The sequence below is a fragment of the Populus alba genome, chromosome 1 (genome assembly GCF_005239225.2).
Source record: "Populus alba chromosome 1, ASM523922v2, whole genome shotgun sequence".
Classification (NCBI taxonomy): Eukaryota; Viridiplantae; Streptophyta; class Magnoliopsida; order Malpighiales; family Salicaceae; genus Populus; species Populus alba.
Window position 1 is genome coordinate 8502136 of NC_133284.1, and position 12035 is coordinate 8514170.

Genomic DNA, 12035 nt, shown 5'->3' on the forward strand with positions numbered 1-12035 from the left:
TCACAAAAAAATTCTTACTAATGTCATTTCCTTACATTATTTGAAACCCACACGATAACTAAAGAGCAAACCCGATAAATTGACGAACTTCAGACTAGATTTGGGCCTATATTTAATACCCGAGCCCATTTAGGTCCAGTCACGGACTCACATATAGTCCAACGCATATAACTACAAAATTACCCTCATAAACCCTAGACCCTGTAATTGCTCTGGTCTGATCAGCTAAAAAACTCGATGGAATGGTCACTCTTAAGTGAAATTCTTTCTCTCAAGCACTGAGAACGGTAGTCACTCTTCATAATTCAATGTTTCTAGTTGAGGTTTCCAACTATTTTTAATTGTTTTGGGTGTTAATTTTCCTCTACTTGTTGGGTTTCTGAGAAAATTTGTTAGACACCACAAACCCGTTCAAATTTCCAATCTCTGATTTGGTGCTTAAATGTATTGGAACCTTAAATGGTTGAAATTTCTGATCTTTTAAGCTTATAAAGATCTCTATGACCTCCATTTTTTCTTAATTGGAATTGAAATGTTGTCGAGTCATGATTTAATTGCTAACGCACAATTATAACACGTTTGTATGATAATCATGTCATTTAAGCTTCTTTATATATATATATATATATATATATATATTGAGATGCATATATAATATGATGCTGATTATAATTTTTATTACTAATTTTGTCGGTTATTGATTTCTGGTAGAGGAATTTTGTTCTTTGAATCAATGGCTTATGTGCGGAGTCTGTCAACAAGAGCAAACATTGTAAGAAGAAGATATAATGCCTCGTTTAGTTACATTCTCCACGACGATGATCGCAAACATAATTCTATTGAAGAGGGTCCTTCTTCAAAAGGAATGAGTAATTTATTTCAGCAGAGGTCATTTGGAAGCAGCAGAAAAAGATTTGATAATAATTTGGCTGTATTTGGTTTCTTTCATAATAGGAGATGTTTGGATTTATCTCTTTCGCCAAGCATTGGGGTGTCTTTTTGTCGGGATATGTCAACTATTGGTGGAGGGTCAGAAAACATTGAGCTGATAAATGATGTTGCTGATGTTCTCACAGACACGACTTTTGAGGCTGTGTCTGCTCAGGCTCCTGTGGTGAATGAGGTTGCCATTGCTGCTGCTGATTCTTACTTTCCTGTTGCGGCTCTCCAGCATGTTATTGATGCAGTGCATTCTTTCACTGGTTTCAACTGGTACTGGACTATTTGGTTCTGTTTGCTAATGTATATTTCATGAAATGTTGAAAGAGTGATTTAGTAACATGGACAGATAGGACAGTGAAAGAATGCCTTAGCCCAATAATTAATCAGAATATGAGTTTCTAAGAATCTGCCAAACCCATTTCTTTTAGAATGTTTCAGGCTTACCCGCATGCAGTAATTTAAGTAGATGTTTCATTTGTAGCAACTGGTATTTTGATCTCTTTTTCTCAAAGAAAAAAAGTTACCCTATTTTGGGGGTTCCCAAACGCCAGAGGGGGGGTATTGCATAATTAGGCTCAAATCAGAAGCCATGTCTTGTGGATCATATTAAGTTGTGTTTTCAATGGTCATGAAGTCAAAGGTTATTCATTAATGTGCATTTTGATTCAATGGTTTCTTAGTTCCCTTTAACCTGGAAGTTCTGGAAGTTTTAGTAATATGTGACATAAAGCCAAGCTATTCTATTTATCTAATTATGTTTTCTTTTTTCAGGTGGGCTTCCATAATTGTAACAACTCTTCTGATTAGAGGGGCAACCGTTCCTCTTTTAATTAATCAACTGAAAGCCACTACAAAACTCACTGTATGTTGTTTTAGTTGCTGATGCATCTTCAATTTCTCCCCATGTTATTTGATTGTATCAGTGTTATGTGTGTTAGCACCTTGATTCCTTGCACAGTCACACACTTCCACAGTGGGTAAAAAGTAACTTAATCTGAATTGAGTGCAAGCTTTGTATTTTGGTTATGGTGCTTCTGACACGATCTATTTACATGATTGCCTATGGTGCTTGCTATCTTTTTCTTAATTTCCATCTCTGTTATTGTTCTTCTATCATTTTCATTACACTTCTTCAAACTCAAAACTGACAGATATGTGCTTGTGCTTCTAAATTCTGAATGCCACATCTGCTTTATGCTTTAGAATCCTAAGCATCACCAGTCTCTATTCCCAATACTCAACCCCTCCTAGACATGGAGGTTGTGCTTCTTTTTTAATAGCTAGTCTATTATTCATCATCTTTTACTTGCTTTTGACTAAATTTTTATGTAGATGATTAACTTGCTTCCGGTGGCAAGAATTATGTGCAACTGATTAATGGTTAAGCTATTCCAGGATTCTGGCATGCAAAAATATGTGGTGCAGTGTGTTTCCTCCTTTTGGTTGCTTTGCTTCCTGCCACTATTTTGTCTGGGTGCAACCTTTTCACTTGTGAAGATTTTTGCGCTCCCATCAATCTGTTAAATGTAACGATTTATGACCCCATGTCTTCTCTGCAGCTCATGAGGCCACATTTGGAAGAGATAAGGCAACAAATGTCTGATAAGGTCTGATGCCTTCCTCTGAGCGTGTGTCACTTGTTACATGTGAAGCCCCCCCATCACACACAAATTTGATGTACTGGGAAATCTCTCCTTGTCATTTGGTTGCATGTTTATAAACCTTTATTTATTTGGCATCTTTTGGATGGTAAACTTACATTGTCACGTTATCATTAAATCACGCCTCCTGGTATTTTGATTCTACTTCACCTAACCTCAGACTTGCTAGGTTAAGCTTGAAAGATCTATGATATGCAATGCCTGGTCTTTTTATTTGAATGAAGGGTTGCAGTTTATATAATAGTTTTAACAATGCGATAGATCTTTATTCACTCTGGACTTGTTCATGTGAATGCAAACAATAGATGCTTTAACAATATGTTGGGGAAATGCTTCCTTATTAACCCCCCCCCTCCCCCCAACTCTCTCTCTCTCAGGCTATGGACCCCATGGCTTTAGCTGAAGGCCAAAAACAAATGAAGAAGCTTTTCAAAGAGTAAGCAACTCTCCATGTATTTAAACATGTAGCAAATATAATTTGCAACTCTCCATGTATGTAAACATGTAGCAAATATAATTTCCATGCATGGTTTCTCCAGTTTGAGATTCCCATAATGAAAAAATGCTTATGGATATTGTATATATTTATGCCGGCTTTAACTATTGTTAGGAACTCCATTTTTTATTGTGGCACATTTCTCTTTGAGGATCTTTTTTTTTTCATGTATCTCAGTTCATTGTGATTTTCAAATTGCAGATATGGTGTGAGTCCTCTTACTCCATTGAAGGGGCTCTTTATTCAAGGTCCTATCTTTGTCAGTTTTTTCCTTGCGGTAAAATGCTTTTCTATACTCAAAACATACTATAGAGTTGGTGTTCATTTTAGATCGATCTTTATATCTGAATATGTCTTTGATATATATATGTTCGCAGATCTCAAACATGACAGAGAAAGTACCAGCTTTTAAAAGTGGTGGTGCATACTGGTTTCTTGATCTGACGACTCCAGATAGTTTATACATCTTGCCGATTCTGACGGGTTTGACCTTCTGGATAACAGTGGAGGTAGGTCCTCTTTTAGTAAAGTTGAGCAAGGAGCACTTCCTTTTATTTCTTGTTGTCTTGGAATTAATTGAGTTTTCATCTTGTTTTACTTGGTGTTGCTTTATGTTCTTATCAGCTTCTAATTATCCCACTTTTGATCCTTTGTCAGTGCAACATGCAAGAAGGTCTGGAAGGAAATCCCATTGCTGGCACCATGAAAAAAGTTTCAAGGGTCTTTGCGGTTGCTTCAGTTCCACTGACTATGGGTTTCCCTAATGTAATCTTGCCATCGCTTTTTTATTGCATGATATCTTGTATTTTACATCTGTTGTCTGAGCTTGCTGTGTATCCTCATGCAATGGGCAATATGGATGTACTATGAAGTTATATTTAGTTTGTTGCATTGTACGATGCTGCATTTCTGTAGGCATGTTAGGCTAATAGCATCCTTGATGCAGGACAGCTTAGGGGCTGTTCTGAATCTGAGTTTCAAAGGCTTTTTAGGGTTTTATTGAAGTCTATTTCTGCTGGAATATGAGAAAGAATATGGGATGGAGTTCTAGGAGTCACACCTAGGGTTCTTAGGAGTCGCACCTAAGGGAGATTGAGTCACATAATCAATAGCAAATTGCTTGAATTTTATTCATAAACTTCTATGCATAATGTAGAAAGACTACATATTTAATTTGTAGAGTTCTAGTAGTCCAATTCTAACAAGGACATAAATTCATAAATAATAACATATTAAGTATATGTAGAATAGGAAAAACCTAATAAAGCTAATTACTTCTTAGTTCTAATAAAATACTATATAGAAAATAAATCTAGACACATACAAATTTCCAGATTTTCCATTAATTACAGAAATACCCTTCTCCATAAAAAGACATGAGTTTTGCTTCCTTTGTTGTCCTGCGTCAATCCTCTTGCTGTATGTTGGGAACTTTCACGTGAAATAGTTTGAGCCAACTTAATATTTCACTGGCAGGTTCTACAGATTGTCATGGGATTGTGATTTTCAGTTTGTCTTTCCCTTCCCCCTCAACCCCCCCCCCCCTCCTTTTCATTTTGTGTCATTATGTTTATTTTGGCATCATTAGATAGTAAAAAAACGACATGGAATTCTGCTTGCTATAAAGTAACACAAATGATGAAGTTCACTTCCATTAATTTTTGCAGGCCATATTTTGTTATTGGGTCACATCCAACTTATTCTCGCTCTTTTACGGCTTAGGTGAGTCCTTCAAGTTCCTTTTATTTTTTATTTTTTTTGGCAGGTAATCTCAGGAGCTTTAATGTCCAACAGCTGCTGGATTTCTGTTATCTCATGAACCAACAAAGTCCTTACATTACGGATTTTTTTTCTTCTTTTAAAATAACTGTTTTGTTTGTATTTTCAGCGCTTAAAGCCCCTGGGGTAAAGAAGTTCTTAGGTCTTCCTGAAATGCCTGTGGCACCAGCAAGTACTACACCCTCTTCCTTCGATCTGCTTGAGGCACTCAAACAACAGGTGGCAGCAAGACAGGAACCTGCCTCCCCATTACCTGTTGAACCATCATCAGAGCCTGGTGTCCGAAGAATATCACCGGCTTCAGTTCTTAGCCAGAGGCTTAGAAGTCTAGAGAAACAAGTAAAGGGAAGGAAGAAAAACAACAACAAGAGGTGAGAGTTTATTCAATTTAGTAGCCAAACCATCACGGCTATTGCTATTATAACGACCGTACTCTGTAACAATGAATGAATGGAGGCACGCAAATTATTTAACAGGCAAAAGAAGAGTGCAATTTTTGACTGCTAGTATTTTTTCCTTGTCGAGTTCAGAATATTGGCATGTGAAGTTGGGGTTCCGGCGCATGTAATAAATGTCTTTGTAATAGCTCCTTTTGGATGAAGCTTTTTTGTATGCTTGAAAAGTGAATCGTGCTACAATACAGATTCTTGGTTATTATAGTTAAAACCATGTTTGGTTGAGCTGGTGGCAATCCTTGTTGAATTTTTAAAGTGTGACATGCTTGAATTAGGTGCTCGTAATTTCATTCATCCTAATACTAGATGGATTAAAATTATTTTGGAATTAAGGTGGTACAGTGGTAAGAGCTCGGGACTAAATGTTTGTTTTTCTGTAATTAGTTTTTAGTTTATATGATGGCACTGGAAGTTTACATCATCATTAATTAATTTTAGAATTTATGGAATTAGTCGAGATATGTGTAAATTGGCTGGACATTTATGTTAATATAAAAAAAAAATTATTAAAGGGAAAAACATGTTTGTTAATTGGTTCAACCACCTGGTTTCTTCGAGAGTGTTCTATTAATGTCCACCGAGCCTCTTCACTTGATAGGCAGTTCTCTTCCGCGCGCGCATCCTCCCTCCCTCTTTTCAGCCATGGATGGTTGTTTTCTAGTGAGTGAATGAATGGTGGCTCATAAATTATTCGATTCCTTCCGTGATCTTTGGGAGGATTCGAGAGCTTGAAACTCTTGGAACCTACAATTGAGCAGGCAGGTGGAGGCGTCTACCCATATAGGAGGGTGAGCCAACGTATCATAATAATAGTCATGGCCAGGCCCAGCAATGCCAACTAGGTGATTATATTAATTTCACCTAGTTATTCCATTATTAGCTCTTCCATAAGCTCTTCTCTCCACATAATTAAAAGACCAAAAGAGTAAATGCTCCTCCTTCCATCCTTTTTGTAGGGGGCCGCTCTCTTTCGCAAGGATTTAATACAAGCTTTAATTACGAGTCAAAGTAGATTTAAAGCCACGCTTTTGGCCATGACTAGCCGCTAGCCTCAAATCAAAAAATGGTTGAACTGAAATAAAGAGGATTGAAGAGAAAAGACAGGTAATATATAGGCAGTGGTTTTGAAATTTATTTAAAAAATATTTTTTTTTTATTTTTTTAGTTTTTTTTTAAATATCGATATTTTTTTAATTATATTGGGTATGATTAATTTTTTAGGAGGTTAGTATGATTTATTTTTATATATATATATATATGTTAGTATGATTTATATATATATATAGTATGTGTAGCCTTGCATAATATTTTTTTTTCCTTCTATTTTATTTAACAAGTTCTATGTGTTTTTGTTTTTATTACAAATTCATTTTATAAATAAATTTATTAAATACAATCAAGTAAATGACCCGTGTTGTAATATTAAATATCTTGATTTAAATTTTTTCTCTTAATTTTTTCAATTATGTTTTTATTTATTGTTAATGACTTTTTTATTCATTTACTTGCATAATGGTTTGTAATTTATTTATGATTTTTTTTGTATAAAAAAAACAGGTTAAAAAATTCCACAAGTTTAGTTTTTTTTATTATTATGTATTGATGTTTTCAATTTAATCCTTATTTTTATAATTTTTTATTCTTAATTTCACCCTTATACAAGTTGATGATGCATTGTTTGTTTATTTAGATGTGGTTGGTATGCCAATATAATATTATTATTACAAAATCAAACATTAATTTCATCACATGATAAATAAATTTAATTTTCCCCAAATCCTAAAAAAAAACATTAATATACAAATCATACATTTATACAATAAATTTCTCTAAGAGAAAGCTATAAAATACTTAAATATACAAGTTAATTACAAATACCACAAAACAATTTCAAAAAATTAACCTAAACCATTAATGGGTTGCAAGAGAAAATGACAGGTTTGCCTACTTGGGTTGGTTCAAATAAATTAAAAAAAAAACCTTGAATATAGGAAAATCACCGATAATTTGATCTTGTAGGACATCATGATCAATATCTGTTTAATTCACGCATAAAACCATGGTAGGGAATCGGGCTATAGTTGAATGAGGTATATGGTTTTTTTTTTTTTTTTCTGGAAACGTTTGTTTATCTATAAGAGCGAAAAAAGAAAGAACATAGGGGTTATTCATTTTAATCAACAATGGTTTTAAATTAATTTTTAGCATTTATCAATATTTTTCTTAAAGTTTATATCCATAATCTAGATTTAATGTAGGATAAGTTTTTATTATCAAATAGATCTTAGGAAAATCATCTATAATGATTCAAAATATAAAATTATGAGAAATCTCTTTTTTGCCACTTTCTCTTTTATTAAAATACAAGATATAATTATCTAGTAAATGGTCTAATGATAAAAGCTTGGGATCAAGGAGTTTATTTTTTCTGTGGTTTCAAGTTCGAGTTATGTGGTTACTAACATGATGACTACTAAAGATTTATATGGTCGTTAATTTTAAAACCTATAAAATTAATTGAGGTATACATAAGCTCTAGTTCGGATATTTATATTAATAAAAAAAAAATTAAAAGATAGTAATCTGTTGAGCAAATCTGCTCATCAAAGGAGCCACCACGAAAGTTGATTACATTAGAATCATTTCACTTTAAGAGTAATATTATAAATAAACTTAGATTCCAAAAGAAATAAATAATTATAAGAAAATGCGTTATTTAACCATTCTAAAACTCTCGACCTCTCCATTGTAAAAAAAAAAAAAAAAGGGTTTGATGGTAAATTTATTGTCACTAGAATTTAAGAAAAGAAATTCTCTGAGGAATGAGGACGGATAACAATTTAAAGTACAAGTGTGGACTTTTTAATTATTATTTTTTTAAGCTAGCAAGAGCGGCATGACTTGAATAAATCCTGGAATGAAGCGTAATCTATGCTTTCATTTTAAGCATCTTTTAGCCATTGGTTTGGCATGAAACGACGACTCTTCCCACGGATTAACAAAACAACCAGAGAATCTGAAATGTTTGAGTTCTTGTAAAAACCTTCGCAGAAACCACTCTCAGTAAAAATTAGGGCTGGAAAATGTGGTTGCTGGATTCTTCAAAGAAAGTGCTTTCATTTTAAGCATCTTTTAGCCATTGGTTTGGCATGAAACGACGACTCTTCCCACAAATTAACAAAACAACTAGAGAATCTGATCTGTTTGAATCTGTTGCCTGCAAGCCAGCTAAACGGGAGTTCTTGTTGTGATCTTGTAAAAACCTTTGCAGAAACCACTCTTGGTAAAAATTAGGGCTGGAAAATGTGGTTGCTGGATTCTTCAAAGAAAGTGCTTTCACTTTAAACATCTTTTAGCCATTGGTTTGGCATGAAACAATGACTCGGCCCACTAATTAACAAAACAACCTTCGTAGGATATGAACTGCCTGAATCCATTGATTGCCAGCCACCAAACGGAAGTTTTTAATGTGATATTGTAGTTGCCACTTGCCACCACCTTCATGGAAATCACCACGGAATAAAAATTATAATTAGTAAATCTAAAAATATATATTGTAGTTGCTGAACTTTTCAAACTATATAAATATCATGTCCCATCATTTTTTAAAATTTAAGGGTAAAATCAATTTTGATTCTAAATTTCCTTTTTCTTATTATTTGGTACCTGTTTTGAGAAAGGTGAGAAAAAATCGTCGGAATCTAACATTGGAAAGAGAAAAATTATATTGGCATCCATTATGATTATAAAAACGATAAATATTGGCTTCAGATTTTTCCATTTGATAAAAAAAAATTCACATTAAGTGTTATTTTCCCTTGAAATTGTTTAGAAAAAACATATTTGAGTCTGGTAATATTTTTTTTTATTTCAGATTGATTTCAAGTTTTTGAATGGTGTTTTAGGGTTTTTGAGGCCATGAATGAATTTATCAAGATGTTTTTCTAAGTGTATTGGGTTGAAAATAGACTTTTAGGTTGAAAAACTTTATAGCCTAATTTTCCAACCACAACATTGATCGAAAATTGGGCAAAATATCAGATGACACACCATTTGCATCTATCTATCGATAACATGTGCCGAATATATTTTTTTAAAAAATAATTTGGGGTGGATGCATGTCTCTTGCCCCATCTAAATCCAAAAGAATTTAGCCTTTTTTTATTTTAAAAAAATATTTTTTAAAATTAATGCCTTTATATATATATTATTTTTTTCAAAATAATTTTTAAATTTATATTTAAATTAATACCCTTTCTCTCTTTATTTTTTTATTTAGATTTTTTAAATTGAGATTATTTTTTTAGCTATTTTGTATGCATTTAATTTTTTAAGAGATTGTTCTAATAAATCTATATTTTCTTTATATTTTATATAAATGAAATTTATTTTTAAAAATAAAAAGTATTTATTTTTGGATAATATTTTTAATATATGTAACCCTTAATAATATTTTTGTCTTTTATTTTATTCAATCAATTTCATGTGTGTCTAGTTTTATTGTCATTTGATTAAATAAAAAATTAATTTTTTTGAACAAAGTCATTAATGAATTTAAAACTATAAATATCATGTCCCTTCATTTTTTTTAAATTTAAGGGTAAAATCAATTTTGATTCCAAATTTCCTTTGCCTTATTATTTGGTCCCTGATTTGAGAGAAGTGAGAAAAAGTCGTCGGAATCCGACATTGAAAAGAGAAAAATTATGTTGGCATCGATTGTGACCATAAAAACAATTACCATTGATGTCAAATTGTTCCATTTGATAAAGAAAATTCATATTAAGTGTTATTTACCTTGAAATTATTTAGAAAAAAAATATTTGAGCTCGGTAAGATTTTTTATTTTTATTTTAGGTTGATTTCAGGTTTTTGAATAGTTTTTTTTTTAAACCATTAACGAATTTATCAGGTTGCCTAAAATGTTTTCTAGGTGTATTGGGTTGAAAATGAACTTTTAGGTTGAAAAACTTTATAACCTAATTTTTGAGTCACAACATTGACCAAAAATTGGGCAAAATATTAGATGACACATGCCTAACTTCTTCTTCTTTTTTTCAAAAGAATTTGGGGTGGATGCATGTCCCCCACCCATCTAAATTTAAAAGAATTTGGTTTTTTTTTTTAAAATATATTTTTTAAAATTAATGCCTTTATGTATATATTTTTTCAAAATAATTTTAAAATTTATATTTCAATCAATACCCTTTTCTCTCTTTATTTTGTTTATTTAGCTTTTTTAAATAGAGATTATGTTTTTTAGCTGTTTTGTATGCATTTAATTTTTTAAGAGATTCTTCTAATTAATCTATATTTTCTTTATATTTTATATAAATTAAATTTATTTTTAAAAATAAAAGTATTTATTTTTAGAAAACATTTTTAATATATGTAACCCTTCATAATATTTTTTATCTTTTATTTTATTCAATCAATTTCATGTGTATCTAGTTTTATTATCATTTGATTAAATAAAGAAACTAAACAAAATTATTAAACACAGCTATGGAAAAGACTCAAGTTGGAGACCACATATTTTGATTTATATCTGCCTCTCAATTTTCTTTTTTATTTTTCGTTAATGATTTTATTTATTTATTTTTAACATACATAATTTTTAATTTATTTGATTAGATGTACATAAAAGCTTTTCATGCACGTTTGACATAGAGGTTGAACTTGTTTTTTTGTTAAAATTTAATATTTTTTGCTGTAAATTAATTTTCTAGTATTTTTTTACCGTTTAAATGTATTGATATAAAAAATAAATTTTAAAAATAAAAATATTATTTTAATATATTTTCAAATAAAAAATATTTTAAAATGCATCATCTAGTACACTCTTAAAATATCCCCTTTAATTTTGACATGAAATTTTTATATATATAAAAGCAAATTAAAAAAAGCCTGTATATCATTTTCTTGAAAACCAATCTAATTTCTGAGTGACGAATCACGGTTAAAATAGCTAGTTAGAGAGCTATACACGTGATTGCTGGATTATTCAAAGAAAGGCCATCAACTAACCGCTACCTGCCTAAGAAAGAGCTTCATTTATGTACAATTGCAGGTTTGTCCCTCTACTATAAAAAAACTGCAGGTTTGTACCCAGTACTCTACATCAATCCGCAATGCCATTTTCTGCCTTTTTTTTTTTTTTTTTTTTTTCATTTTGATCATTTTTTTTCTCTTCGATTCTTATGTGGCCAAATTCATCAACAATTTCATATAATTTATTCTATGAAGAAAAATAAAATAAAAGGAGAGGAATAAAGTGTAAATCATGGAGAGCACGTATGGGCACTCTAAAATTTGCATAAAATAATTTTTGTCCCATATTTTCTTTTGATTACCTTTTCCGTTGCTTTAGTTTTTTATAATCTTATTTTAGATCCTTAATTTGATTATATTCATTTTTTTTATTCCTAGTTTGAAAGAGAGAAAGTTGTAAACTTTTTATTTGATGAGAGGAATTTAATGGCTGTTAGTTTTTCATATCAACATGCATAAAAATTAAGATTTGGTTCTTTTTTTTTTAATCTGGTTGATTTTTGGTTTTTAGATGATTTGAGAGTGTTAAGTGATTCAATAAGGTTTTTATAGTATTTGTTAGGTTTAAATGGGAATAGGTTCAAAAATAGAATTTTTTAACAAAAAAGCAAAGCCCTCAATATTTTTGCTATCACACGCCAGAATTTGAGC

General features: G+C 31.4%; 1 protein-coding gene across 3 annotated transcripts; it reads left to right on the forward strand.

The window, feature by feature from the left end:
- The first annotated feature begins 148 nt into the window (after window positions 1-148).
- Window positions 149-5569, forward strand: LOC118033780 (mitochondrial inner membrane protein OXA1). 3 transcript variants are annotated; one of them, XM_073407180.1, is made up of 11 exons: window positions 149-287; window positions 712-1212; window positions 1714-1804; window positions 2338-2361; window positions 2502-2549; window positions 2981-3039; window positions 3301-3376; window positions 3477-3608; window positions 3757-3864; window positions 4767-4821; window positions 4988-5569. In XM_073407180.1, exons 2-11 carry the CDS (start codon window positions 734-736, stop codon window positions 5251-5253), a joined length of 1338 nt encoding a protein of 445 aa, XP_073263281.1. In that variant the 5' UTR covers window positions 149-287; window positions 712-733; the 3' UTR covers window positions 5254-5569. The 3 variants fall into 3 exon arrangements, with proteins under 3 accessions (XP_073263281.1, XP_034894774.1, XP_073263282.1); XM_035038883.2 differs by lacking the exon at window positions 2338-2361; XM_073407181.1 differs by lacking the exon at window positions 4767-4821 and having other exon boundaries at window positions 4865-5004.
- Window positions 5570-12035: the final 6466 nt, after the last annotated feature.

Bases quoted from the DNA above. Each gene is read 5' to 3' on its own strand.
- LOC118033780 (XM_073407180.1), top strand. From the start codon at position 734: ATGGCTTATGTGCGGAGTCTGTCAACAAGAGCAAACATTGTAAGAAGA. The intron at 3,377-3,476 runs GTAAAATGCTTT...ATATGTTCGCAG, and splicing joins TTGTCAGTTTTTTCCTTGCG to ATCTCAAACATGACAGAGAA. The intron at 4,822-4,987 runs GTGAGTCCTTCA...TTGTATTTTCAG, and splicing joins CTCGCTCTTTTACGGCTTAG to CGCTTAAAGCCCCTGGGGTA.